Raw genomic sequence first — 27,203 nt, 5'->3', positions numbered from 1 at the left:
TTGATACCTTTTATTTATATCTACTTTCATCACCACCCAAGATAGATTTGAACGTGCCGATGTGTTCTTTGGTGTTTAAGGTGATTTTCAGTGGCAATGTAGGCGCTGGTCAAAAGGTGTAGCCACACTCTGCAGGCGCCGGAAAAAAAGTGAAGCCGCACTTTGGAGTCATTGGTAAAAAATGCAGCTACACTCTGTAGGCGCTGGTAAAAAGTGCAGCCGCACTCTTGAGGCGCCAGTAAAAATCTGCACCAGCACATTCGCAGTTGCCAGTAAAAAAATGCAGCTGCACATCTACAAACACTGGTAAAAAGGTGCAACAACACTCTAGAGACACTGGTAAAGAACAACAGCCGCATCTGCAATCAGCGGTAAAAAGCACCGGTAAAAATGTACAACCGCACAAAAGCAAGTGTTGATAAAAAGGTGCAGTCGCACATTCATAATCACCAATAAAAAGATGTAGCCACACATCACAGACGTTGGTAAAAAATTGCAGCCACACATCTACGGATATCGGTTAAAAAGACCGCGCCATTCCGTTTTTTTGCACACGTTCAGAGATTTGTCCAATTTCGAGTTGTTTTTTGAATCGACTTCAAGTCGTTTTAAAACCGAATCTGAGCTGTTTTAAAGTCAAACCCGAGCCGTTTTAGAGCTGAACCCGAGCTGTTTTAGAACCGAACCCGAGCCGTTTTAGAGCCGAACCCGAGCCGTTTTAGAGCCGAACCCGAGCCGTTTTAGAGGCAATTCGTGCTGTTTTGAGTTGAGTTAAGCTATTTTGGGCCGGATCGAACCGTTTTGAGTCGAGTCGAGCCATTTGAGCCAAATCGAGCATGCGTACACATCTGCTAGATTGCATGATGATTTTTCAGAATTTAGTTTGTAAGTTGGGCATGTGCGATATTTCTACACCAACTTAAGGGGGGTGTTAAGTACCATATTTTATTATGGTATGTGCACAGCAAGGCCCAATGCCCACACGGGTTCAGGCCCGCAAGGCCGCACGCACACGGACCCAGCTGACCTGACCGCACAACCCATCGGGCCAGCAAGGGATCGGCATCCAGCACGCATGCAGCCCAGCCCATACACAGGTCCAACCCGCACGGACAACCCATCTGCGCGACCCACACCCACGGCCCATGCGCGACCCGCATGACAGCCCCTTGTGTGAGTCTTTTTGGACTCTTTTTTTTCCTTTCTTCCTCTCCCACAAGGACTCTTTTTAATTGCATAAGTTCCATGTGATTTTATCCAAATTTTACATAGGATAATTTTATAACCATTTCATCAATTTATTTATTATTATTTTAATTTAAATCTATCTCTTAAAATTATTTAATTATCATTTTGAATTTTAGAATGGAATAAATCAATATTTTATTATTTATTCTAGGATATAATTTTTTCTTCCAATTATTTTATTAATTAATCAATTATTTGTATTCATTTAAAACTATTTCGAGAAAATGCTATATAAAGACTTTTACTCATAAGTTGTAAACACAGAAGAATAAAATTTGAAGTTTTTGCTTTATTTAAGAATTAGCTTTATTAATTTCTTTTAGTGTGACTTAAGATGCTGTAGATATTTCAGTTGAATGAGTCAAGAATAAGTTACTTTAAAAGAGTCAAAAGTCAGTTACATTAAGTCCTATTTTTCATGCTATATTTTTGGAAGATATTTTATGCTTTCGTGTAGCAGATTTCTCTGCAAATTTAGTTATGGATCTGCTGTATAAATAGTTGATCTTTATGCTCAACAAAATAAGTTTCTCCGCCTCATGTTTTCTTGAATGTTTCTATCAACACCTACAAATGGTATCAGAGCAGTTTAATCTTGAGGGATCTGTAAGCTAAAACGATTAAAAAACACAAACCCACAAAATTACCTTTCTTCCTCTATACACAAAACAGAACCTATAAACAGCCTAAGATGGAATCAGAACTTTCTTCTTCTTTCACTTCAATTTCACCACTGGTGTTTGACAGAATGAATTATCAGAAGTGGGTTGTCAAGATGGAAGCCTATCTTGACGCTAATGATTTATGGGAAGCTGTGGAGAGAGAATATGAAGTTTCTCAATTACCAGAAAATCCGACTGTTGCTCAAATCAAAATTTATAAAGAGAAAAAGTTAAGAAAATCCAAATCCAGATCTGTTTTGTTCACTGCTGTCTCCTCTGTTATTTTTAACAGAATAATGACATTAAAAACAGCTCACGAGATCTGGAAATTCTTGAAGTAAGAGTACGAGGGAAGTGAGAAGATTAAAGGGATGCAGGTGCTCAACCTGGTTCGAGAATTCGAAATACAAAAGATGAAGGAAATAGAAACCATTAAAGATTATGCACATAGGCTTCTCTGCATTGCCAATAAAGTAAGACTTCTTGGCACTGAACTCTCTGACTCAAGAATAGTTCAAAAAATTCTTGTTACTGTTCCAGAGAAGTTTGAAGCAACAATTACTTCTCTCGAAAACTCAAGAGATTTGTCAAGCATTAACTTGGCAGAATTATTAAATGCACTGCAGGCTCAGGAACAAAGAAGACTCATGAGGCAAGAAATTTCTGTAGAAGTAGCTTTGCTGGTCAAATCTCAGAACAATTATGGTGGCAAGAACAAGAAAAAAAATCAGAACAACAAGAAGTCAGAAAAATCAAACAACAACAATAATAGCAGCAAATCTTCTCAGACTTCCCACCTTGTCCTCATTGTAAAAAAACGAATCATCCACAAAAGAAGTACTGGTGGAGGCCAGATGCAAAGTGCAACAAGTGTGGTCAGCTTGGGCACATGGACAGGATCTATAAGTCACAACAACAACAAAGTGAAGCAAAGACTGCAATTCAACAACCACAAGAAGAACAGCTTTTTGTGATGTCTTGCTTTGCCACTATGAGCTCCGCAGAAAGTTGGTTGATAGATAGTGGTTGTACAAATCACATGACGTATGACCAAGAACTTCAGAGACCTAGACACAACCTTTATCTCGAAAGTCAGAATTGGTACTGGAGTACGTATAGCAATAAAAGGCAAAGGAACTATTGCATTTGAAAGTTGCGCAGGTTTGAAACTCATCTCTGATGTTTTATATGTTCCTGAGATTAATCAAAACTTGTTAAGTATTGGTAAGCTCCTGGAAAAGGGTTACAAAATTCTTTTTGAAGACAAAAAATGCATGATCAAAGATGTGGAAGGCAGAGAGTTATTCAAGATTCAAATGAAAGGCAAAAGCTTTGCCTTGAATTTGATAGAAGAAGAGCAGGCTGCAGTGCACAAGGAAGAAAATGATACAACGCTTTGGCACAAAAGGTTGGGGCATTTTCACCATGATGCTTTGCTGTACATGAAAAAGAATGATCTTGTGGAAGGTCTACCTAATTTGGAAGATGAGTTACCTATGTGCATAGCATGTCAATATGGCAAGCAAACAAGAATGCCCTTTCCGAAAAACAAAGTTTGGAGAGCATCATACAAGCTGCAATTGATGCATACAGAAGTGGGAGGACCTCAGAAAAAACCATCCTTGAATGGCAGTAAGTACGACATTGCTTTCATTGATGATTATACTCGAATGTGTTGGATTTATTTCATGAAACACAAAACTGAGGTTGCTGACATATTTCTCAAGTTTAAAACTTGGGTTGAAACACAAAGTGGAAGAAAAATGCAGATGATCAGGTCTGATAATGGAACTGAATATACATCCACAAAATTCAACAAGTTTTGTGAAGATGCAGGCATTGAGCACCAATTGACAGCACCTTACACCCCGCAACAAAATGGGGTCATGGAAAGAAAAAAACAGAACAAAAATGGAGATGACAAAATGCTTACTTCACGAAAAGGACTTGCCAAAAGAGTTCTGGGCGGAGGCCGCAAATACAGCAGTATTCTTGTTGAATAGATTGCCATCAAAAGCTCTTCCAGGCAAAACTCCATTGGAAGCTTGGTACGGCTTCAAACCAAAATTGCTAAATCTGAAAACTTTTGGTTGCTTTTGTTTCTCTTATATTCCTCAGGTTAAGAGAGACAAGTTGGATAAAAAATCAGAACCAGGAATTTTTGTAGCTTACAGCTCAACAACAAAAGCTTACAGAATTTATTTGCCGCAATACAACAAAGTAATTGTCAGTAGAGGTGTGCAATTCTTTGAGTTAGAGAAGTGGTGCAAGGAAAATGAAAAGCAACTAGATATTCAAAACAAGAGTGATGATGATGTGGATGATCAACCAGTTAGAGGAATCAGACCACTCTGAAATTTATCAGAGGTGTAATGTTGCTGTAATGGAATCAGCAGATTACAAAGAAGTCGCAACCGATCAGAAATGGATAGTTGCGATGAAGAAGGAGCTCAACAAGATCGAAAAAAATCAAACTTGGGAGCTGGTGGACATACCTAAAGACAAAAAAGCCATAGGAGTCAAGTGGGTTTATAGAACCGAACTTAATTCCGATGGTTCTATAAACAAGCATAAGGCGAGACTCGTTGTTAAGGGATATGCTCAAATGTTTGGGGTAGATTACTCCGAAACGTTTGCCCCAGTAGCTAGATTGGACACCATAAGGCTGTTGTTGGCTCTTGCTGCACAAAAATGTTGGATTATATACCAAATGGATGTCATGTTGGCATTCTTGAATGGGTACTTGGAGGAAGAGATTTATGTAGAGCAACCTGAAGGTTTTTCAGTTCAAGGACAGGAGGAGAAGGTCTATCGACTGAAAAAAGCCTTGTACGGTTTAAAACAGGCTCCAAGGTCTTGGTATAGCAGAATTAATGCACACTTGATAAGCTTAGGCTTTGAAAAGAGTCTAAGTGAATTTACTCTATATATCAAGAAGGTTGATAATGAAATACTTGCTGTGTCCTTGTATGTTGATGACTTATTTGTCACAGGAAGCACTAAGGAGCCGATTGATGAGCTTAAAGAAAGGATGAAAGATGCCTTTGAAATGACTGATCTTGGAAGAATGTCATTCTTCCTTGTTACGCAAGTGCAGTAGAATGGAACTGAAATCTTTGTAAGTCAAACAAAGTAGCAAAGGAAATTCATGGCTTTTCTGATAGTGATTGGGCTGGAAGCACTGATGATATGCGAAGCATTTCTGGTTATTGTTTCAGCTTTGGTTCTGGAATTTTCTCATGCTGTTCAAAAGAACAAGAAGTCATTGCACAGTCAAAGGTGGAAGCAGAATATATAGCAGCTGCATTGGCTGCGAATCAGGCTATTTGGCTTAGAAAACTCATGGCTGATTTGCACATGGAGCAGAAGGAGAGTATACAGATTCTTGTTAATAATCAAGCTGCAATTTCAATTGCCAATAATCCTGTGTTTCATGGGAAAACAAAACATTTCAATATAAAGTTTCACTTTCTTAGAGAGGTGCAAAAACAAGGAGAGGTGCAGCTGATTTATTGCAAGACAAAGAATCAACTTGCTGATTTTCTAACAAAACCACTTCCTAAAGCAAGATTTGAAGTTCTCAAACAAAAGCTTGGAATATGCAACCTCAAAGTCAAGGAGGAGTGTTGAATAGTGTGATTTAAGATGCTGCAGATATTTCAGTTGAATGAGTCAAGAATAAGTTACTTTGAAAGAGTCAAAAGTCAGTTACATTAAGTCCTATTCTTTATGCTATTTTTTTGGAAGATATTTTATACTTTTGTGTAGCAGATTTCTCTGCAAATTTAGTTATGGATCTGCTGTATAAATAGTTGATCTTTATGCTCAATAAAATAAGTTTTTCCTCCTCATATTTTCTTGAATGTTTCTATCAACACCAACAATCGTCTTCAAGTTCTTCAAAGTTAGGGAGCTTTCTGAAGTCTTATTGAGCCGAGGAGCTGGAATCGATTTATCGAGTAAGTCCGTGACGTCTTTCTTTTTTTTTGTTTTTATTTTTCTTTTCTTTGTTTATGCATGCCATTTAGGTGGGTGTATTCTCAATTAGGGGGGAGAGTTAAGTCTCTATATTGCATGCATTGTGAATGTTATAGGAGTTGATTCGATCCTCTCCATACCCTTCTGTTTCAGTTCCTCTACGTTATGGAGTCAACTTTATGGGATCCAAGTGGGTTTATTGAGTCAAAACCAAGTTCGATGGAACACTTGAACCACTTAAGGCTAGATTAGTGGCCCAAGATTTCTAACAAGTGCAGGGTTGGATTATGACGAAACATATAGCCCAATAGTGAAGCCCGTATCAATTCATCTCATTCAATCCTTGGTTGTCTCTTCTCTGTAGTCAATTTATCAATTGGATATCAAAAATACATTTCTTAGTAGCTACTCAAAAAAAGATATACTAATGCACCAACTATGGGGTTTTGAAAATCTAAGCATCTAAATTTTCATCTGCAAATTGCATAAGGCCTTTAATGATCTTAAGCAAGGCCCCCGTGCTTGGTATCAAAGATTTGCAGCATTTATCTCTCTCTTGGCTTCCATGCTAGCAAAGCGGGCAATTCTATATTCATTTATTGAATTAATTATAGTATAACCTTTCTTAAAAGTTAGGGAGTTTTATGAAATCTTGTTGAGTCAAGAAACTGGAATCGACTTACAGGGTAAGTTCGTGGCGTCTTTCATTTTCTCGTTTTTATTTCTATTTTCTTTGTTAAAAGCATGCCATTTAGGTGCATGTATTCTTAGTTAGGGGGGAAGCTTAATTAGGCGGTTAAGTCTCTGTATTGCATGCATTGTGAATGTTACAAGAGTTGATTCGATCATCTCCATACCCTCCCGCTTAAGTTCTTGTACCTTATGAAATCAACTTTATGGGATCCAAGTGGGTTTATTGAGTCGAAACCAAGTCCGATGGAACACTTGAACCACTTAAGACCAGATTAGTGGCCCATGATTTAAGCAACGTGCAGGGTTGGATTATGATGAAACATACAGCCCAATAGTGAAGCCCGTATCAATTCATCTCATTCAATCCTTGGTTGTCTCTTCTCTATGGCCAATTCATCAATTTGATATTAAAAATGCATTTCTTAGCGGCTATTCAAAAAACGATATGCACATGCACCAACCGCGGGGTTTTGAAAATTTAAGCATCTAAATTTTCGTCTGCAAATTGCATAAGGCCCTTTATGGTCTTAAGCAAGGGCCCCGTGCTTGGTATCAAAGATTTGCAGCATTTGTCTCTCTCTTGGCTTCCATGCTAGCAAAGCGGATAATTCTATCTTCATTTATTGAATTAATCATAGTATGGCATTTCTTTTGCTCAATGTAGATGACAGCATCCTCACCATCTTGTCTCAAAGTTTATTGCAGAGCATTTTTCTTAAGCTTAATAATTAATTTTCTATGAATGACCTCGGCATTGTACATTATCTTCTGATTACCATAGTCACTAAAAATAGAGAAGGCATATTTCTAGATCAGTCCAAATATGCTAAGGAATTACTGTAATATAGTCGTCTTGAAAATTTCAAAGCTATATCTTCACTATGCCAACTTCGGCATTGTATATTTTCTTCTGAGTATCATAGTCACTAAAAATAAAGAAGGCCTATTTCTAGATCAGTCCAAATATGCTAAGGAATTACTGTAATACAGTCGTCTTGAAAATTTCAAAGCTATATCTCAACCATGCCAACTTCGAGGTCAATTGCCTACTCTCTCTCGTAGCTTAGCGAGGGCCTTACTACCTCACTTTTGCTCGTTCCGACCTATGGTTTGCTGTCAATCAAGCATGTCAACATTTGCATGATCCCTAAGAGGATCATTTTCAGGCTGTTAAACACATTTTGAGATATGTTAAAGATATTACAATCATGGCCTTCAATTATATTCTTACTCTTTTCACACTGGCTACTCTAATGCTGATTGGGGTGGATGTACAGACACTCAGTGGTCCACAACTGACTTTTGCATATTATCAGGCTCCAACTTGATTTCTTGGAGTTTGAAGAAACAACCAGGTGCTCAAGTACTGAAGCAAAGTACTGTACAGTTGCTTTTGTAATGGCAGACTTGACTTAGACCAAAGTTTACTTCAAGAATTATCTGTACCCTTGGAGGCCAAACCGATTGCTTGGTGTAATAGTGCTATTTACATGGCTTCTAATCCAGTACAACATGTCTAATCTAAACATGTTGAGTTAGACATTCACCTTGTTCGTGAAAAGTTTCAATATGGACATCTAGAAGTTTGCTATATCCCGAGTCAAGAACATCTTGCAAACTTCTTCATTAGAGGTCTTACCTCAAGATGTTTCATTTATTAAAAACCAACTCTTACGTTATCCAACGCTCAAATTGAGGAGGGATGATAGATCATATATAGATTATATTTTGTATTTTGTTAAGATACGTATTACATCTAAGATAAGATTTTGTAAACTTTGTATAAATACACATACTCATAAATGAAATGACAACTTTTTAATGGTGAAATTATTCTGATAATTTACTCATTTAACAGAGTGGAACCTTCTTCTCCTCAAAAAAAAAAAAAAAAAGAAGAACAAAAGAACAAATTGCATCTGTTTTTCATTGAATAGACAATCGTGTTCGAACAAGGAAGAGGTTGATTTGATCTATGGAGCTACTACCTTGTATTTTAATTTCAGTACCCTTCTTTGTGCATGTGTGATTCCCCATTAATACCTTGTAATAACACTCTTTTTTGGGTACTATCTAAAATATAGGTTAGTCCTCAAAACTATATCAAGTGTAATGAGTTTCTAAACTTTCCCCAAACTATTGTTATAATATGCTCTTCTAACTGTCATGCTATTAACCAATTCCATAAAATATTAACTCATTTTCCTCCCCAAATGATACCAAACCCTTTAAACTGTAAAGTATAGATCCAAATGCAAAATGGGTTGGGATCAGTTAAACAACTATGTTAGAATGGAATCACACAAATAAAAGAAAAAGATTTAAGAATCAAGACTGAGTTTTGAACATGTCTGCCCAAAATCCTTTTCTGTAAAAATTTTAGGTGTATAACGGGCCGCTATCACTTTTCTTATCAGGATGCAGTTCACCAACAAAGCACCACAGAGGTAGATAATGAAAATTTTAAGCTAGTATGTGCTTAACCTTTGCTTTAATGCCCAAGTTGACAAATGATAGCATTATTAACAGTCCTTAAGAATGATATCTGTATGATGGTTGATAAGTTCATTTTCACACAAGACTTCACCAAGACTGTGCTGCTTGATATCAAAATTTCCAGGATTATCACTATTTTTATCAAGATGCAGTCACCAAAGCAAAGTGTCACAGAGGTTGATAATTAACGAAAAAAGCAAGTGTTTAACCTTTGCTTTCATGTCCAAGTTGACCAATAATAGCATTCTGAACAGTCTTTGACAATGATATCTGTATGATGCAACATAAGTTCATTTTCACACAAGACTTCACCAAGACTGCACAGTTTGATATCAGAATTTCTGGTGGGCTTGAAAAAATAGAAGGATAATTTTGTGTTCCTTTTCAACTAGTATAAGAATCAACTTCATTAACTTAAAGCTAACTCGATTATCTGGTTCCTACTTTATTTGTAAGGAAATTATTAACCCAAAGGGTAACAGAAGAGAAGAGGAAGATGAAGGTAAGGAGACAGAGGGAAGACATGGACTGTAGAAAATGGTTTGATGATTGTTAGTAGGGGGGATCCAAATCCAATATAATAGTCTAGAATTCAGATTCCAGAAAGTCAAACAAATGATACAAATGTGAATCACATGTTTTTTCTTTTTTCTTTTTTTCCAATTCTTGGTTTAGGGATGGAAACAAGATCACATTTCTGGTTATTTACTCCTCATTTTGGATGGGACAGGTTGGCAGAGCAAAAGTTTGAAGAAGTTGTATGTGAATAGCAAAGTTTTTTTTACCGGGTCAGGTGAGGGAGCAGGCAAAGGGAGACAACCTACACAAACCTGCCCCTTACGACATGCTGATTCCTACTAAATCTTTTTATAATATGTGTTCTTTATTTTTTACCATACTTACTATAACAGTTATAATATACTTTGGTTGTTCTGATATTACATAGATGATCCAAGTCTAAAGAGATATAGCTGAAAACCTGAATTACTGTAATTCAGATGGAGCCGTTCCCTAAAGAATCGTCTTTATTATTCTTATGTTGGAAAAGGAGAAAACATTCCACCTGATTTAGGGATTGACCTCCACATTAATTGATGAATAGTTTAATGGAAAGTTACATCTCAAACAATTGCTGTGTGATGCACAGAAAAGGGCTTTTAGGATCTATCCAACTATAGTCTACTAACAGCTAAACTTTTCTTGCTCAAATATTAGACACTCCTACCCATGTTTCTTGCAAAATGAAAAACTGCTATGCTGACATCAATTTAATCCTTCATTAGGAACAAAAGTGGAAACGACAGCCGACATGTCTATAAGTATTTTCAGCACTGCAGTTACACCAAAAAATAATAAAGATAAGACGTTCAAATTCGTACCGTACTAGAGTTTGACTCAAGGTTATCTGCTGTTCCCATCCTTGTAAATATACGATCGACCACCCTTATGGTAGAGAAGCGAGCTGGAACATAACAGCCAATCTGGGCAAGAATAACTATAAGACATACTTGCTGGAGATAAGTGCTTTTTCCACTCCTGAGAAAGAGCACTTGGTGAAATCAGCAGAATAAGGACCTAAATCATCAAAGGGTACATTTTTAACTAAAAGTGAAGACAACACATAGGAAAAAAACAATTTAAGAACACAACCTAGACAAAAATATGTGCCTAGCAGCTCTGTATTTACTAAGGCAGCTACTTCAAGTAAAATGTTTGAAGTGGTTAGTTTTCTGTTAGTTTCCCTTGTATTTGAGTTTTACTTTTAACCTTGCATGAGATGTTATTGTTATTACCATCATTATGTTATTCTCTTTGAGGTAAATTAGCATACGGCTGGGACTCATCTATTAGAGGTGCTCAATTTGGGGAAACAGTTAGAATCCAGCAAGATTCTCTCAGCTGCAGTTGGCTATATGCTACTGTTTAAAGAAAATCACGAGCACAAATTCAAAAAGAAAAATTATTTGTATTTCCCTTTAGTTTCTCTTATAAGCTCTAATTTGGTCTCTCTCCTGTCTTTGTAACTGTTGCTTCTTCCTGTTCACTGGCCTGTTTGAGTCATTTCATATCATTTTGTATGAAAGCAACTTCCAGGTCACCATGCAAAAGGAACTTGATATAAAAAAGTTGGAGGCACTGATTGATAAAAAGCCTCAGCATTGCACCTCAGCATTGCCAATCGTCTTTCCCAGATGCAATTCCTAAAATTCAACCACATTTTAATGAAATTTAGCAACACAGCTCAATTATTAGGTAAGCTTGCTAACTGATAGTAAATTGACGCTCAAGTTAGGAATATGGAGTGCAGTATTTAAAATTATGTCTTTAAATAGACATACAGATAGTAACTTATGATAGGGATCCATCTATAGTTCTGACAGATGATTTTCTATGACATGGACTATATGTCTTGAAAACTTCCAAATTACCAGTCAGATACTCCAGAGTTAATAATCCATATATTAATTGATTCTTGCTGAGTAAGAGAGATATTTATAAGGTTACCTAATGAGTTTTTTTTTTTTTGAAATACAAGGTTACCTAATTAGTTACTGATCCAAAATCTATTGCTGAACTGTTTACATGTTGAGAGTGTATCAGCATTTTCAGGATTCAATTTCCTTTTTACTGAAGCCAGCTTTCCTGTCTGGTCATCACCTTGAGTTCCTGCTTCCTACAATGCCATATTTCCTTTGGCCTCTCTTGCACCTGGCTTCTACTCTGCAAATTCTCTTCCACTTGGGTTACAATTCAATTTCTCATCTGTCGACTTTCCATGAATTTTCCAACAGATTCTCTATTGTGTCCGAGTTTTCTGCAGTGGTCAAACCAAGTTCTTCCCTTTCTCTGTTTTGACTCTCTTAATTGTGCTTACAGGTTTTGAACTGAGAGCCGAGCTTTTAGAAATCTGGACATAATTTTGGGTTTCAAGTATCTATTTCTTTCTGCTCTCTTCCATGTGGACTTCAGTGACTGCTTCACAAAGGCTTAGAGTCGGTTTCGTTCACAGAATTTTCTCCTAGACATCATCGAGCTTGTGATTAAGCCCTGGTAGGAATTTATATAGCCATTTCTTCTCTATTACTTTCCAGTTCTAAAGCCCATCATCGGGGCAGTTCTAGTGGTGTTCCTTATGCATATTGAGCTGCTGCCAATTTTGTGCCAATGAGTTTAAATACTAGGTCATACTCATCTGACCCTGTCGCAGGTTGTGAAGGACGCTTTCTACGACAAGTAGCTCAGAGGTATTGTATGTTGCCATAGATAAGAAATGCAGTTAATTTATACAGCCTGTATATTTTATATTAAAAAGTATCTAAAGTCTGCATATTTTATATTTTTTCATGATTAGATTATATAACAGTAACTAGAAAGATATCAACCTTGATCATTGTAAATTGTTGGAAATTAGTTTTTTAACTTTTGTATATTCACCTATTTATTGAATGAAAGAATGACAGAAAATCATCAAGCTATTCAATCAAAATTCTTCTAAATCAAAAGTTATCATGGTATCAGAGCCTTAGTCTTAGAGTTTTATGATTTTTTTATTGTTCTTGGTGTTATTGGAGTTTTAGGTTATTGCAGATTGCGAGTCTTCATCTGTGTCATTTTTTATCAAAATATTTTTTTTTTGCTTTTTTTATTGAGGTTGTAGATAAAGTTTGGGTGGAGAGAAAGCTCATGTAATTTGGTAATCTTTCAGTTATATTGGGTTATTCATCTCTCTATATTTGAGTTAATTTTGAACTGCTTTATATAATGGAAATATCTAGTGACAAATGTGAATTTTGTGTTAAATTAACAGGAAAGGATTATTCAACATGGGATTTTCAATTTCGATTATATATCACTGGAAAAGAATTATGGGGATACCTTGATGGCACTGATCCAACACCAACAGATGCTACTAAATTGGAGCAATGGAAGATCAAGGATACTAGAGTGATGTGTTGGATCATTGGGTCATGTGAACTTCAATTGATTGTTAATTTACGTCCCTAAAATACTGTACAAACAATGTGGAAGTATTTGAAGAAGCTATACAATCAAACAAATTCAACTAGGAGATTTCAGTTGGAGTGTGATATTGAAAATTATACTCATTGGAATCTATGTATTTAGGAATATTTTTTTGATTTTTAAAATTTATGGGCAGAATTTTTTAATATAGTTTGTGTAGATGTGTGTAAAAATTCTCTTACTAATGTTTTGATTGTTCATGAAATTAGCAAGCGTGATTAATTGTTAATGAAGTTAGGATCATATTTTGAAAATGCTCGTTCTAATCTAATGAATCGCTATCCTCCTCCCTCATTGGATGTGTGTTTTAGTGACTTAATTTGCAAAAAACGTCTTCTTATACAAACCACTATTGAACAAGAGAAGATGACTACAACACACATGACATTTTTAGCTCAGGAAAAAGGTAAGGGAAGAGATATGAGTAAAGTTCAATGTTTTATTTGCAAGAATTATAGACATATTGCTTCAAATACTAACATATTTTGCAATTATTGTAAAAAGTAAGGACATATTATCAAAAAATGTCCTATTCGTCCTCAAAATCGTCAGACCACTGCTTTTCAAGCAACTATTGACAACTCTTCCAATTTTCACTCTCATACTGGGCCCTTGGCTGCATCAATTAATCAAAATATTGTTCTTACTCTTGAAATGGTGCAACAAATGATAGTTTCAGCCTTATCAGCCTTAGGAATTCAAGATAATGGTAATTCTTTATCTAAGACTTGGCTTGTTGATTTTACCACATCAAATCATATGATTGATTCAGCTAATTTACTGAAAAATATTCGCACATATCAAGGTTCAAAATTTATTCAAGTTGCCAATGGCAACAATCTGTCCATTACTGCGGTGGGTGATATTACTCTAATTTTTAACAATACTTTTCATCCATCTGAACTTTCTGATAATCTTCTTTCAGTTGGTCAATTAGTTGATAATAATTATGATGTACATTTCTCTTCTGATAGTTGTTGTATGCAGGATCAGGTATCGGGGACAGTAATCTCGAAGGGGCCTAAAGTTGGACGCTTGTTTCCTTTGTATATTTCTATTCCTAGTAATATTTCTTTAACTTGTTTTATTGGCATTAAAAATAGTAAGCTGCGGTACCAACGTTTAGGACACCCAATTCGACTGTAACGTCATATTTGTTGAATTTTGGATTATTAGGCAATAAAAATCAATTCTCTAATCTTTCTTTTGATTGCTGAATTTGTAAATTAGGAAAGAGTAAAATTCTTCCATTTCCTATTACTAGTAGTCACGCAGATAAATGTTTTAAAATTATTTATAGTGATGTATGGGGAATCACACATTATTTTTCATGCATTTTAAATATTTTGTGACATTTATTGATGACCACAGTCGGTTTACTTGAATTTATTTTTTTCATTTCAAATCTAAGGTCATTTCAATTTTTAAGACTTTTGTTTCATTTGTTGAAACTCAATTTTCTACAGTCATTAAAATTCTTCGATCTGATTATGGTAGAGAATACATGTTTAATGCGTTACATGAATTTCTAAATGAAAAAGGTATACTTTCGCAACGTTCTTGTCCACACACACCTCAACAAATGGTGTGGCGGAACGAAAGAATCATCATCTCTTATAAGTTACTCGTGCATTGTTACTTAAATCTTCTGTTCCACCTCAGTTTTGGGTAGAAAATTTATGTACAACCACTTATCTTATTAATAAACTACCTTCTCAAACTCTAAACTTTGAGTTTTCTTATTTTCGTCTTTATCAACAGCATCCTCACTATAGACATCTACATACATTTAGTTGTATTTGTTTCGTTCACTTACCTCCTCATGAACGTCATAAACTTTCTGTTCAATATGTTAAATGTGTATTTTGGGAATACAGTCCAAATCATAAAGGTTTTGTTTGCTACGATGCTTCTTTTAAGAAGCTTCGTGTTTGTCACAATATCGTTTTCTTTGAAAATCAAATTTTGTTTTCCACTCGTGATCATTCATTTACTTATGTAGTTATTCTTCCTAGTTTTGATGATTTACCTCTCCTCATTGGTTCAAGTCTGGGCATGTGTATGAATGATGTCCTTCGCAACTGCCCCTTTCTGATCCAGATCCGCCATTTGATCCTACACCACCACCCTTGAGACGCTCCACCAAAGTCTCTCGTCCTCCTAATTTGTATGACTTTTATCATACATCATTTAGTGTTGCTTTATCTTTTATTGCACCATCTTCTTACTCATAAGTGTAGAAAATGTTAGAATAAGAGTAGTTTAATATTTACTCTTTCTGGACAGGTGGAATGTCCACCATCACCATCAGAAATTGATTACGTTTGTTGCTTACTGTTTTTCTCTCACACCCTCACCTTTGGTGTGACATCAGAGCAATGAGTGCCTATAAATGGCACCTTACCCTCTCTGTTTTAAGCAAGCAAGAAAGAAGAGAAGAACCTCTCATTTTATCTCTCTCAAATTTTGCTTCTATTAAAATCTTCATGATATCAGAGCGCCTATGATTTAGAAATCTCCTACCACTTGTGCTAGATTCTTCAATGGTCACGGATGACCGAAACTCTTTATCACCCGAAGTTATTTCGAGTACGTATCTCCTCAACTCCATCAACATTGGAATGGTGGAACAACATTCATCGTTTATCACCAGCCATCGACTCAATGGCAAAAATTATCTCCAATGGTCGACGTCTGTGCGACTATTCATCCGAGGGAAATGGCGCAATGAATATCTTACTGAGAAGCTCCAAAACCTCCATCGAATGACCCACATGCTCGGACTTGAAAAATCGATAACAGTATGGTAATGTCCTGGTTGCTAAGCTCCATGACTCCCAAAATCAGTGAAAATTTCCTCTTGTACGAGATAACTCACAAAGTTTGGGAAACTGCTCGTGAGTTTTACTCCAATCGCGAAAACACTTCAGTAATTTTCGAAGTCGAATCCACCATCCATGAGATGCGGCAAGGTGAGCTGAACGTTACTCAATATTATAACTCTCTCACTCGCGGCAGCAGTTTGACGTCTTTGAAAATCATCAATTGAGCTGCCCAGAAGATGCTAAGAAATACAGAGAAATTGTGGAATATAAAAGAATCTTCCAATTTCTCATGGGGCTCAACAAAGACCTGGATGAAGTGCGGGGCCGAGTTTTAAGCACGAAACCACTTATGGGTATTTGTGAGATCTTCTTTGAAGTTCGGCGAGAAGAAAGCATGAAGAAATTGATGTTGGGAGAACCTCAGTCGACTTGGCTGAGTGAGAATGCTTCTGCTCTTACTTCTCGCGTCTTTAATTCTCGTGGAAAGAAAGGGCATCCGTTCTGTGAGTTCTGCAAAAAGCTAGGACATGTTCGTGAGAAGTGTTGGAAGCTTCATGCGAAATCAGGAGAGAAGAGGATCACCGAGACACCTCACGGAAACTTGGCAACTTCGGAAGAGCCCTCTGTTAAGCCCGAGAGTGCTCCCTTCAGTTTAGAACAAATGGAGGCACTGGTGAAACTTTTTTCGTCGAAAATGGGAAGTCTAGGTAATTTCTCTGCCTCTGATGCCCAAAGAGGTAAATACTCATTTGGTTTATCAGCATGGTTACATAAAAAAACAGATTTGCATTGTGGATTCTGGGGCATCTGACCATATAATAGGAAATCAGTTCTTACTCAGTGATTATCTTGAATATAAGGAAGATTTATTAATTAAGATTGCTGATGGTTTAAGTTCGAGAGTAGTAGGAATTGGCTCCACAAAAATATCATTCTATTTGATACTCAACTCAGTTTTTTATGTGTCTAATTTGGATTGCAATCTACTGTCCATATGTAAATTTTGTAAAGACATAAATTGTATGGTGAAATTTGACAATCATTCTTGTGTATTTCAGGACTTGATTTCGGGGAAGACGATTGGTAATGTTAGGATGGATTCAGATCTCTACTATTTTACAGTTGACCCACCTACTTCAAGTAGACAAGCTTCTAATGCTGTATGCGTTAATTCGGTTTCTATAAATTGTTCAAACGATGATTACACAATTATGTTATAACATTATCGATTAGGCCACTCAAACTTTTTGTACTTAAAACAATTATTTCCTATTTTATTTAAGAATAAAAATTCACTTTCATTTCAATGTGAAATGTGCCAATTTTCAAAATACACTCATAATTCTTTTACTAGTATACTATATAAACTCACACAACCATTTGCTCTAATCCATAATGATGTTTGGGGACTTTCACGAGTCCAAAACTATTAATGGAAAAAAATAGTTTGTATCTTTTATTGATAACCATACTAAAATTATCTGAGCCTTTCTTATGTGGGATATAAGCCTTCTTCCACCTCAAATTCTATTGACATCTTCCCAGAATATTCATATCCAAGAAACCATAGAAAAACCAGAACCCACCACAGATACTAATGACATTCATACTGATGGCACATTACCTGCAAAAAATAAGCTACGAGTCTACACAATGAGAAATAAGACTCAAGATAGTAGAATTCCTGAATCAACCACGTAAAGTCATGAGTCAACTCCTGAACCGAGCACTCATAATACTACAGGTAATGAAATTTCTGACTCAGTGGTTAATATTGACACTAATGCTGAACTTTCTATTGTTTTGAGAAAAAGTGTCTGGTCTTGCACCATGCATCCCATACAAGATTATGTGTCATATGACAAGTTGTCTTCAACATATAATGCACTTGTTACTAAACTCGATAACAACATTGTCCCAAGAACTGTTCATGAGGCACTTGAGTTCCCATAATGGAAAGCCGCAATCCAATAAGAGATCACAACGCTTGAGAAGAATGAGACATGGGAACTATCTGATCTACCTTCAGAGAAAAAGCCTGTAGGGTGCAAATAGATTTTCACCATGTCATAAAGCTTGCCTTGTTGCCAAAGATTTCACTCAATCATATAAGATTGACTATCAGGAAACTTTTTCCCCAGTTGCTAAACATAACACAATACGGGTTCTATTCTCCTTGGCCTCAAACCTTGATTAGCCTTTTCATTAACTGGATGTAAAGAATGTTTTCCTCAATGGAGATCTAGAAGAAAAAGTTTACATGGAAATCCCTCATGAACTTAGCATCGGGTTTAAGAAGGTATGCTGATTAAAAAAGGCTCTCTACAGTCTAAGCAGTCTCCAAAGGCATGATTTAAGAGATTTTCAAAGGCAGTGAAACAAATAGGATATGTTCAGTGTCAGTCTGATCACATATTTTGTGTCAAAAGCAGTGTCACGGGAAAGAAATCTATCCTAATTGTATATATTGATGACATTATCTTAACGGATGATAATGATAAAGAAATTCTGGAACTCAAAAAGTTTCTATCCAAAGAATTCGAGATCAAAGACCTTGGGTTACTTCAATACTTTCTTGAAATGAAGTAGCTCGATTTAGGAAAGATATCTCTGTTTCACAACGCAAATATGTGTTAGATCTTTTAAAGAAAACAGGTATGCTTGGTTGTAAACCTGTAGAAACACCAATGGAGTCCAATATTAAAATCGGTCTAACAAATGATAGCAAACTTGTTGACAAAGAGAGATACCAGAGACTTGTTGGCAAACTTATGTATCTTGCTTATACCAGACCTGATATCAATTTTGCTGTGAGCACTGTAAGTTAGTTTATGCCTGAACCAACTGAAGACAATATGAATATCGTTTACCGGATTCTGAGGTACTTAAAGATGACCCTTAGTCAGGGGTTGTTCTTCCAGAAAACTATAAACAGAGACATTGAGATCTTCACTTATGCTGATTGGACAGGATCAGTGACTGATAGAAGATCAACAACTAGCTACTGTACATATGTGTGGGGCAACCTAGTCACTCGGCGAAGTAAAAAACATTCAGTTTATCTAGAAGTAGTGCTGAATCTGAATTGAGATCTCTTGCTCATGGAATATGTGAAAGTGTATGGCTGAAGAAGATTTTATCTGAACTAAACTTTTGTATTCCTAATCCTATGAAACTCTGGTGTGACAATCAACCAACCATCAGTATGGCCAAAGATCCAGTGCATCATGATAGAACCAAGCATGTGGAGATTGATCGTCATTTCATTAAAGATAAGATAGAAAACAAGACCATTACCCTACACTATGTTTCTACTGATCTTCAGACTGGTGCTATCCTTACAAAGGCACTACCAACAGAAAAATTTAATAACATTGTATCCAATTTATAATTACTCAATATATATGTAACATAAATTGAGGGGGAGTGTAGAAAATGTTAGAATAAAGATAGTTTAGTATTTACTCTTTCTGAACAGGTGGAATATCCACCATTACCACCAGAAATTAGTTACATTTGTTGCTTATTTTTTCTTTTTCTATTTTTCTCTCACACCCTCACCTTTGGTGTGACATCAGGGCAATGAGTACGTATAAATGAGACCTCACCCTCTCTATTTTAAGCAAGCAAGAAAGAAGAGAAGAATCTCTCATTTTATCTCTCTCAAACTCTGCCTCCATTAAAATCTTCAACAAACAATTAAGCATGAGTGTTGGCAGCAAGCAATGCAAGAGGAACTTTGCTCTCTTCATGATAATCATACTTGGGATATTGTTCCATGTCCACCTACAGTCAAACCTATTGGATGTAAATGGGTTTATTCACTCAAACTTCACTCTGATGGGACTCTTGAGTGTTATAAGTGTAGGTTGGTTGCTCTTGGTAATCGACAAGAGTAGGGAGTGGACTATGAGGAGACATATGTTCCTGCGCGTAAAATGACTACCGTGCAAATATCTCTTGCCATTACTGCTTCATAGGATTGGCCACTTAAACAAATGGATATAAAAAATGCTTTTCTACATGATGATCTCAAAGGAGATATCTATATGACACCTCCTCCTGGTTTGTTCTTTTCGTCTACTTTTGAAGTTTGTAAGTTGAATCACTTATTGTACTATTTAAAACAAACTCCCTGTGCATGGTTTGAAAAGTTTTGATCTACCTTACTTCAATTTACGTTTGTACAAAGTCAATATGACTCCTCTTTGCTCCTGTATAAAATTTCTATTGGAATTGTGCTTCTACTGGTATGCTAATGATATTGTTATAACAGGAACAAATTCTTTATTGATTACTCAACTTTAACATCATCTTAGCGATTCACTTAATATGAAAGATCTTAGCCAGCTTACATATTTCTTAGGGTTAGAAGTTCACTCTAACTCTTCCAGTATATTTTTACATCAGCATAAATATGCTCAAGACTTAATTTCTTTGGCTGGTCTTCAGGATTTTTTATCAGTTGATACTCCTCTAGAAATGAATGTTAAGTACCATACAAAAGAGGGAGAACTACTTTTTGATCCATCTTTGTGTGGACAATTAGTGGGGAGCTTAAACTACTTGACTATTATAAGACTTGACATCTCCTTTGATGTCCAACAAGTTAGTCAGTTTTTACACTCTCCACGACATCTTCACTTAACTGCAGTTCATTGCATCATCAAATATTTTCGTAGTTCTTCATGTCGAGGTTTATTCTTTCTTGTCTGATCTTCTATGCAACTTAATGCTTTTAGCGACGCAGATTGGTTTAATTGTCTAAATACTTGTTGATCTGTCACAGATTAGTGTATATTTCTTGGAGATTCCTTGATATTATGGAAGAGTAAGAAATAAGATTAGATCTCTAAATCTTCCACTAAATCTGAGTATCATGCCATGTTTGCTGCATGTTCAAAGATTACTTAGCTCGGGTTGTTGACTGAGCTCGGGTTCTCTCAATCTACTCCTACTCCTCTTCATGCAAATAATACAAGTGCTATTCAGATTACAACTAATCCAGTCTACCATGAGCGTACCGAGCATATTAAAGTGGATTGTCATTGTATTCGAGAGATTGTCTGTAATCATATGATTTCTCTTCCACATGTTTTCACAACTTTGCAGATTGCTTATGTATTTACTAAGTCACTTACTCGACAACATCATCAATTTTTAGTTGGCAAATTGATGCTTCTGGATCAACCAACATTAATTTGAGAGGGAATGTTACCATAGATAAAAAATGCATTTAATTTATATAGTCTGTATACTTTATATTAAAAAATATTTAAAATCTATATATTTTATATATTTCCATAATTAGATTATATAGTGGTAACTAGAAAGATGTCAGCCTTGATCATTGTAAATTGCTGGAAATTATTTTTTTTACTTTTGTATATTTACTTATTTATTGAATGAAAGAAAGACAGAAAATCATCAAGCTATTCAATCAAAATTCTTCTAAATCAAAAGTTATCATTGTCAACTTTAGATTATGTATCTCAAACCACATCTAAGATTTCCTTTGCTAATCATAACAACAAGAAGTTCTCCCCTATTTCATCTGTCATAGAGTTACAAGTTAAGATATGAACAAGAAGCTTTTAGCTTTCCAAGACCGATAATTTAGGTCGTCCATGGTTGGAGTGTCAGTGGCTTCACTGAAGTGGTCGTCCTTTCTCTTCTTGCATACAAACATCAGCATCTACTGCAATCAAGATATGTAATTTTGGCCATCTAATTTATCTCCAGAGATGACACGACCAGATTCTCCATTCCCCCGATGAAGTGTTCCCTCTTGGAACACTTTCAGTTGTTGGCATAATTTCTGCTTTTATATTTTAGTGACTTGTCATCTCGTATTTCAGCATTATGGATTTAGTATAGATCAATTAGAGAAAACTTTGGTACCATGTTGAGCAGTAAATTTTTATTGATATCAACATTCTAATACATTGCAATACTATAGAGTTGGATATCATATTTATATTCCTCAAAAATAGAAAAGTAATCACTGAAAAAATATACTTCTAAGTACTTGAGACACTTTCTAAGTTGTAGAATTCTAGAATCATATCTAGATCCTATTTCTTCTGTTTATATATCTCCTAATTATTCTAAACCAAGTATTCCATATCAAGGCCAGAAATGGGATACACCCTCCAACTACCACTAGAGGCAGCAATCTTTCCAGTATTTCTTATCTCTCTCATCAATCACGCTCAAACTAACAATCCACTCATCTACGTTCCAAAAATAACTCAACTACCATCAATCTATCAGCCCCAAGCCATCCTTGACCAATAAGTGGAGAAGAAAAATTAACCAACAGCGTGAGTCCACTGGTAAGGCCTCTCACCAGCTAAAGCTGCTTGGGAAGAATTTGAAGACATCCGACTCACTTTTGTTCCTGTAACACTCAAGTAAATGGGTTCTTATGGTGGAGCAATTTTATGGGTAAGTTTTGTTAGCCTCCCTCAGATTCAATCTATTTCAATCTTCGTTGCATGCAATGCTATTATTAATGCAATTATTTCCATTTTATTCATTGAGATAAATTAGGATAAAGCTAGCGCTCACTTAGTAGAGACAGCTGAATGAGAAAATAGTTTAATCAACTAATATTATCTTAAATGGAGTTTATTATATGCTATCTAGGTGGCTAATTGAAACACAAATGATAACACAAAAAACTTTGCCTCAACCTCCTTTCTAGATCCCTCTCTTCTCTTTTCAAGAATTTGACCTCCCCCCTCTTTCATCTTCCTTGTCTCTTGTTTCTTGTTGTTTGTTGGCTTAGCTAGTACTAGAAAAGTACAGAGCATTTGATGCTTGCTTCCAACCAGAATCCATAAGGCCTACAGGATTATGTGGACAAGCTGCTATTGAATGCCACCACCTCAGAAATCCCTCATTCTTCTCCTCGCATATATATCACTGTTACAATAGATTACTGGAAATAGTATCAAGATGGCAGATATAAATGCTCTTCTCCTCCTAAGTTCAATATTAATGGCAACCCAAAAATACACTTTATTAGGTGCCAATATAAATGTTGTGAAGTGTTAAAATATTACAAACTATATTACGGAATATTCTTATATAATTATTAGTTGATTTCCTAACATTAATAGGGTAATTTATGTTTTCATATATAGATCTTCCTTCTATTTATATATACCTCTAAACTTATGGAATGAAATATAAGAAATATAAAGTGTTCTTCTTCTCTAACTCTTTACATGCTATCAGAGTTAGGGTTAGAGTTTTAAAGATCAGAATACATCATATTAAAAAAGTACTGAACAACCCATTCCTGTTGCTGGAGAAAGTCAACCACCAATCTCCGGCCAGTTCAGAGTGCGGTTAGCATGGTAGTGTACGCAGAAGAAAGAGGAAGCCATTTGTGCGGCTGTTTGGAGTCGTGGAGTCGTATCTGTCCCGTGCGAAGTCAGAAGGTGAAGGGAAGCTCAGCCGACCGGTTCTAAGCAGGAAACTAGAAGGCTGGAGCGGAGGACACCTGAGATTGAGCATATCACGCGACAGCAAGCCTTTTCTGGTTCTCTAATGCGATTTGGGGCAATTTTGGGAGCTACATTCCATATTCAAGTGAATATTCTGGTTCTATGGTGATTTTCGGCCGAAAGGAGGTTGTTTGCCTTTTTCGACAGTGGCGTGTGTTTCTGGTGGCATCGCATGACTCTCCAGCAACAACACGTGCGGGTGGTTTCCGGCGGCAGCATGTGACTCTCCAGCAACAACACGTGCGGCGGTGATCAGTCTCTAGTGGTGGCAGTGTGGTTATTTTGGTTTACGTATGACAACAGGTATTCTGTTTTCTTATAATTTCTGACTTATTTGTAGTATTTTTCGTGTGTCTTTAGTTGCTGTATTTTGGATACTTTTAGTGGTATTTTTATAATTCTTGTATTAAAATGAGTAATAACATTGTCTGCTATTACTGTCGTGAGTGAGTACATATAAAGCGGTACTATAAAAAATTAGAGAATCGCAATCAAATGACACAGACCACTAATATTGTTGTTACTACTACTACCTCATCTTCTGAGAGAACTGTTATGGATTTTGGCTAAAAAATATGCTAAATTCACTCAGTATCAGGAATATTTAAATAAATTTTCTGTTCTTGATGAATCAGAGAAAGAATGTTTTATCTCCTCCTCGAACAGATAGGTAATTGATTATGGTGTTACGGATTACATGATAAGTAATCCTAATATTTTTTCTATTTTTCGATCACATAAAACACTTTTTCCTGTAACCATTACTGATAGGTCAATCTATAACATTGTGAATTCCAGGACCATAAAACCAACTTTATTTATTACTCTGTTATCTATATTAAATCTATCTAAACTTGCTTTCAATTTGATTTTTGTAAGTAAACTGACTAAATATCTGAATTTTTGTGTTACATTTTTTCTTTATCACTGTGTTTTTCAAAATCTTATGACAAATCAGATTATTGGTAAAGGAAATATATCAGATTATTTCTACATTCTTGATACTTGGGTATCTCGATCGGTTGACTGCTCTAATATTATCTCTCTATTTGAAGCACACTGTCAATTAGAATATCATTCTCTACCTACGTTGAAAAAGTTATGTCCTCAGTTTCATAATGTACCTTCACTAGATTGTGAATCACATCGGCTTGCAAAACATCATCGTAGTCCGTCAGGTACAAGGGTCAATAGACGAGCTGAGTCTGCTATTGACTTAGTTCATTTTGATGTTTGGTGCTCCTGTCTTGTTCTGTGTAAAACAGATTTTAAGTATTTTATTACTTGTGGATGATTTCTTTGGAATGATTTGGATATATTTTGTGAATATTCATTCTCAAACATTTTCTCATTTTTGTGTTTTTTGTGTTGAAGTCAAGACACAATTCAATGTTTTTGTGCATGTATTGAGTGATAATGTCAAGAAATATATGTTAGATTTATTTTAGAACTATATGACTCAACATGAGATCATTCACCAATCCTCGTGTGTGTTGATACACTATCTCAAAGTGGAGTTGCTGAGAGAAAAAACAAGTATTTACTTAAGATAGCTCGAGTTCTCTTGTTCCAAGCATAAGTTTCTAAACAATCTTGTGCTGATGCTGTGTCTACAGCTTATTTCTTTATTAATCGTATGTCATTTACAGTATTTAATAGAAATGTTCCTTACAGTTTTCTGTTTCCAACCAAGTTTTCATTTTCAGTGCGACCTAATGTGACAAAATTGGACCTAAAGGGCTTGAAATATGTATTTTTAAGATATTTTCGCCTTCAAAAATGATACCAGTGCTACTTTTCATATCTTAATAAATATTTGGTATCAACTGATGTGGTTTTTTCAAAAAATACACCAGTTTTCTTCTCATTATTCAAGTCTACAAGTTAGAGAGCGAATGATGAATGACTCATTTATAGTTTTACACAAGGTGCCTCCACTAAGTAAACAGATAATAGTATTTCTTCAGATAATATACCTCAAACCCTACTTGAGCAAGTTGATGATAGTATTAGTGTGTTTTTGATTCAAGTACCACCACTAATTGTTCATATTTATACCAAAAGACAACATATTGCACCAGATCCGTCGTCATCAGATTCTACGTCATAAGATCTTGATCTTCCTATTGGTCTTCGTAAAGGTAAACATCAGTACACCATTCCTAAGCCAACTTATCCCATTGCTAATTTTGTTTCGTATGATCATATATCTTTTTCGTCTACCTCTTTCATTACTTTTATAGATTCGATTTCCATACCCAAAATAGTTAAAAAAGTTTTGAATCATCCTAACTGACATAATGCGATGCTTGAGGAGATAAATGCTCTCGATGAAAATCATACTTGGGATTTGCTAGATTTATCTAAAGAAAAAAAGGTTGTAGGGTGCAAATGGTTCTTTTCAGACAAAGTAAACCCAAATGGCTCAGTAGTAAGACTTAAAGTCAGTCTTGTAGCAAAAGACTATGTTCACACTTATGGGATTGATTATTCTGATACATTCTCTTTGGTGGCCAAATTTACATCTGTCCATTTATTCATCCAAATTGCAGCATCTTGAAATTGGTCCTTACACCAGTTGGATATCAAGAATGCATTCCTTCATAGTGATCTGCTAAAAGAAGTATATATGGAACAACCAGCTAGGTTTGTTACTCAGGGGGAGTATGAGAAAGTTTGACATTTGAAAAAATCTTTGTATGGCTTGAATGACAGTCCCGTGCGTGGTTTGAAAAATTTAGTGAAGTACATCTGAAATTTGGGCTGAAGAGGAGCAAGTGTGATCACTCAATCTTTAATAGAATAGCGGCTGATCTTATACTTTTCATTGTTTATGTTGACGATATTGTCATTACAAAAGATGACTATACAAAAATATCCTCCCTCAAATCATTCTTACATACCAAGTTTCACACCAAAAACTTGAGTAAGTTAAAATACTTTTTGAGTGTAGAAGTAACAAAAAGTAGGAAATGAATTTTCTTGTATCAGAGGAAGCATGTACTTGATCTACCTGTAGAAACTGGAAAGTTGAGGGCTAAATCATGTAACAAACCAATGGTACCAAATGTACACCTTACTAAAGATGATGATAATCCGGTAAGCTACAAACGATTAGTTGGAAAACTAAATTATCTCATAGTGATTCATACAGATATTGCATATCCTGTCAGTATTGTTAATCAATTCATATCTGCACGTACAGTCAAACATTAAGAAGTTTTGGAACATATCTTGTGCTACGTAAAAAGTGCTTCAAAACTTAGTATATTGTTTAGCAATCATGAGCACACACACATTGAGTGTTTTGCATATGCTGATTGAGCTGCATCTAAAATTGATAGAAGATCCATTACAGGTTACTATGTTTTCATTGGTAGGAACCTAGTATCATGGAGTAAAAAACAGATCATTGTGTCCTGATCTAGTGCAAAGTCCGAATACTAATTATGGCTTAGTCCAAATGTGAAGTCTTATGGATACAACACCTCTTTATAGAAGTGGATTTGAATCTCATACTGCCGGCAAAACTCTAGTGTAGTAATCAAATTGCCCTTCATATTGTCTCAAATCTGCTATATCATGAAAAAACTAAACATATTAAGATTTAGTGTCACTTCATTCGTGAGAAGATTCAGGAGAACTTGATTTCTACCAGTTATATGAAAACAGGGGAACAATTAGGTGATATATTCACAAAGATTTTGAATAGAACCCGAATTGAATATATTCGTAACAAGCTGGATATGATTAATATGCATACT

At 35.7% G+C, this 27,203-nt stretch overlaps 1 protein-coding gene across 6 annotated transcripts in view; it reads right to left on the bottom strand.

Annotated features, from left to right (window-relative positions):
• Window positions 1-27,203, bottom strand: part of MSH4 (MUTS-like protein 4) — a 62,818-nt gene that overhangs the window by 5,930 nt on the left and 29,685 nt on the right. For all 6 annotated transcript variants that reach the window (XR_015818369.1, XR_015818367.1, XR_015818368.1 and 3 more), the window contains one exon: window positions 10,457-10,613. Coding sequence is in view for 2 of the 6 variants with exons in the window: in XM_088217657.1 (XP_088073783.1) it covers window positions 10,457-10,613 (157 nt within the window). In the remaining 4 variants the exon portion in view is untranslated. The remainder of the gene's footprint in view (window positions 1-10,456; window positions 10,614-27,203) is intronic.

This window comes from Carica papaya, chromosome 4 (genome assembly GCF_054855325.1).
Source record: "Carica papaya isolate Zhongbai chromosome 4, ASM5485532v1, whole genome shotgun sequence".
Classification (NCBI taxonomy): Eukaryota; Viridiplantae; Streptophyta; class Magnoliopsida; order Brassicales; family Caricaceae; genus Carica; species Carica papaya.
The sequence above is the reverse complement of the archived record's forward strand: the minus strand, read 5'-3'. Positions and strand labels throughout refer to the sequence as shown.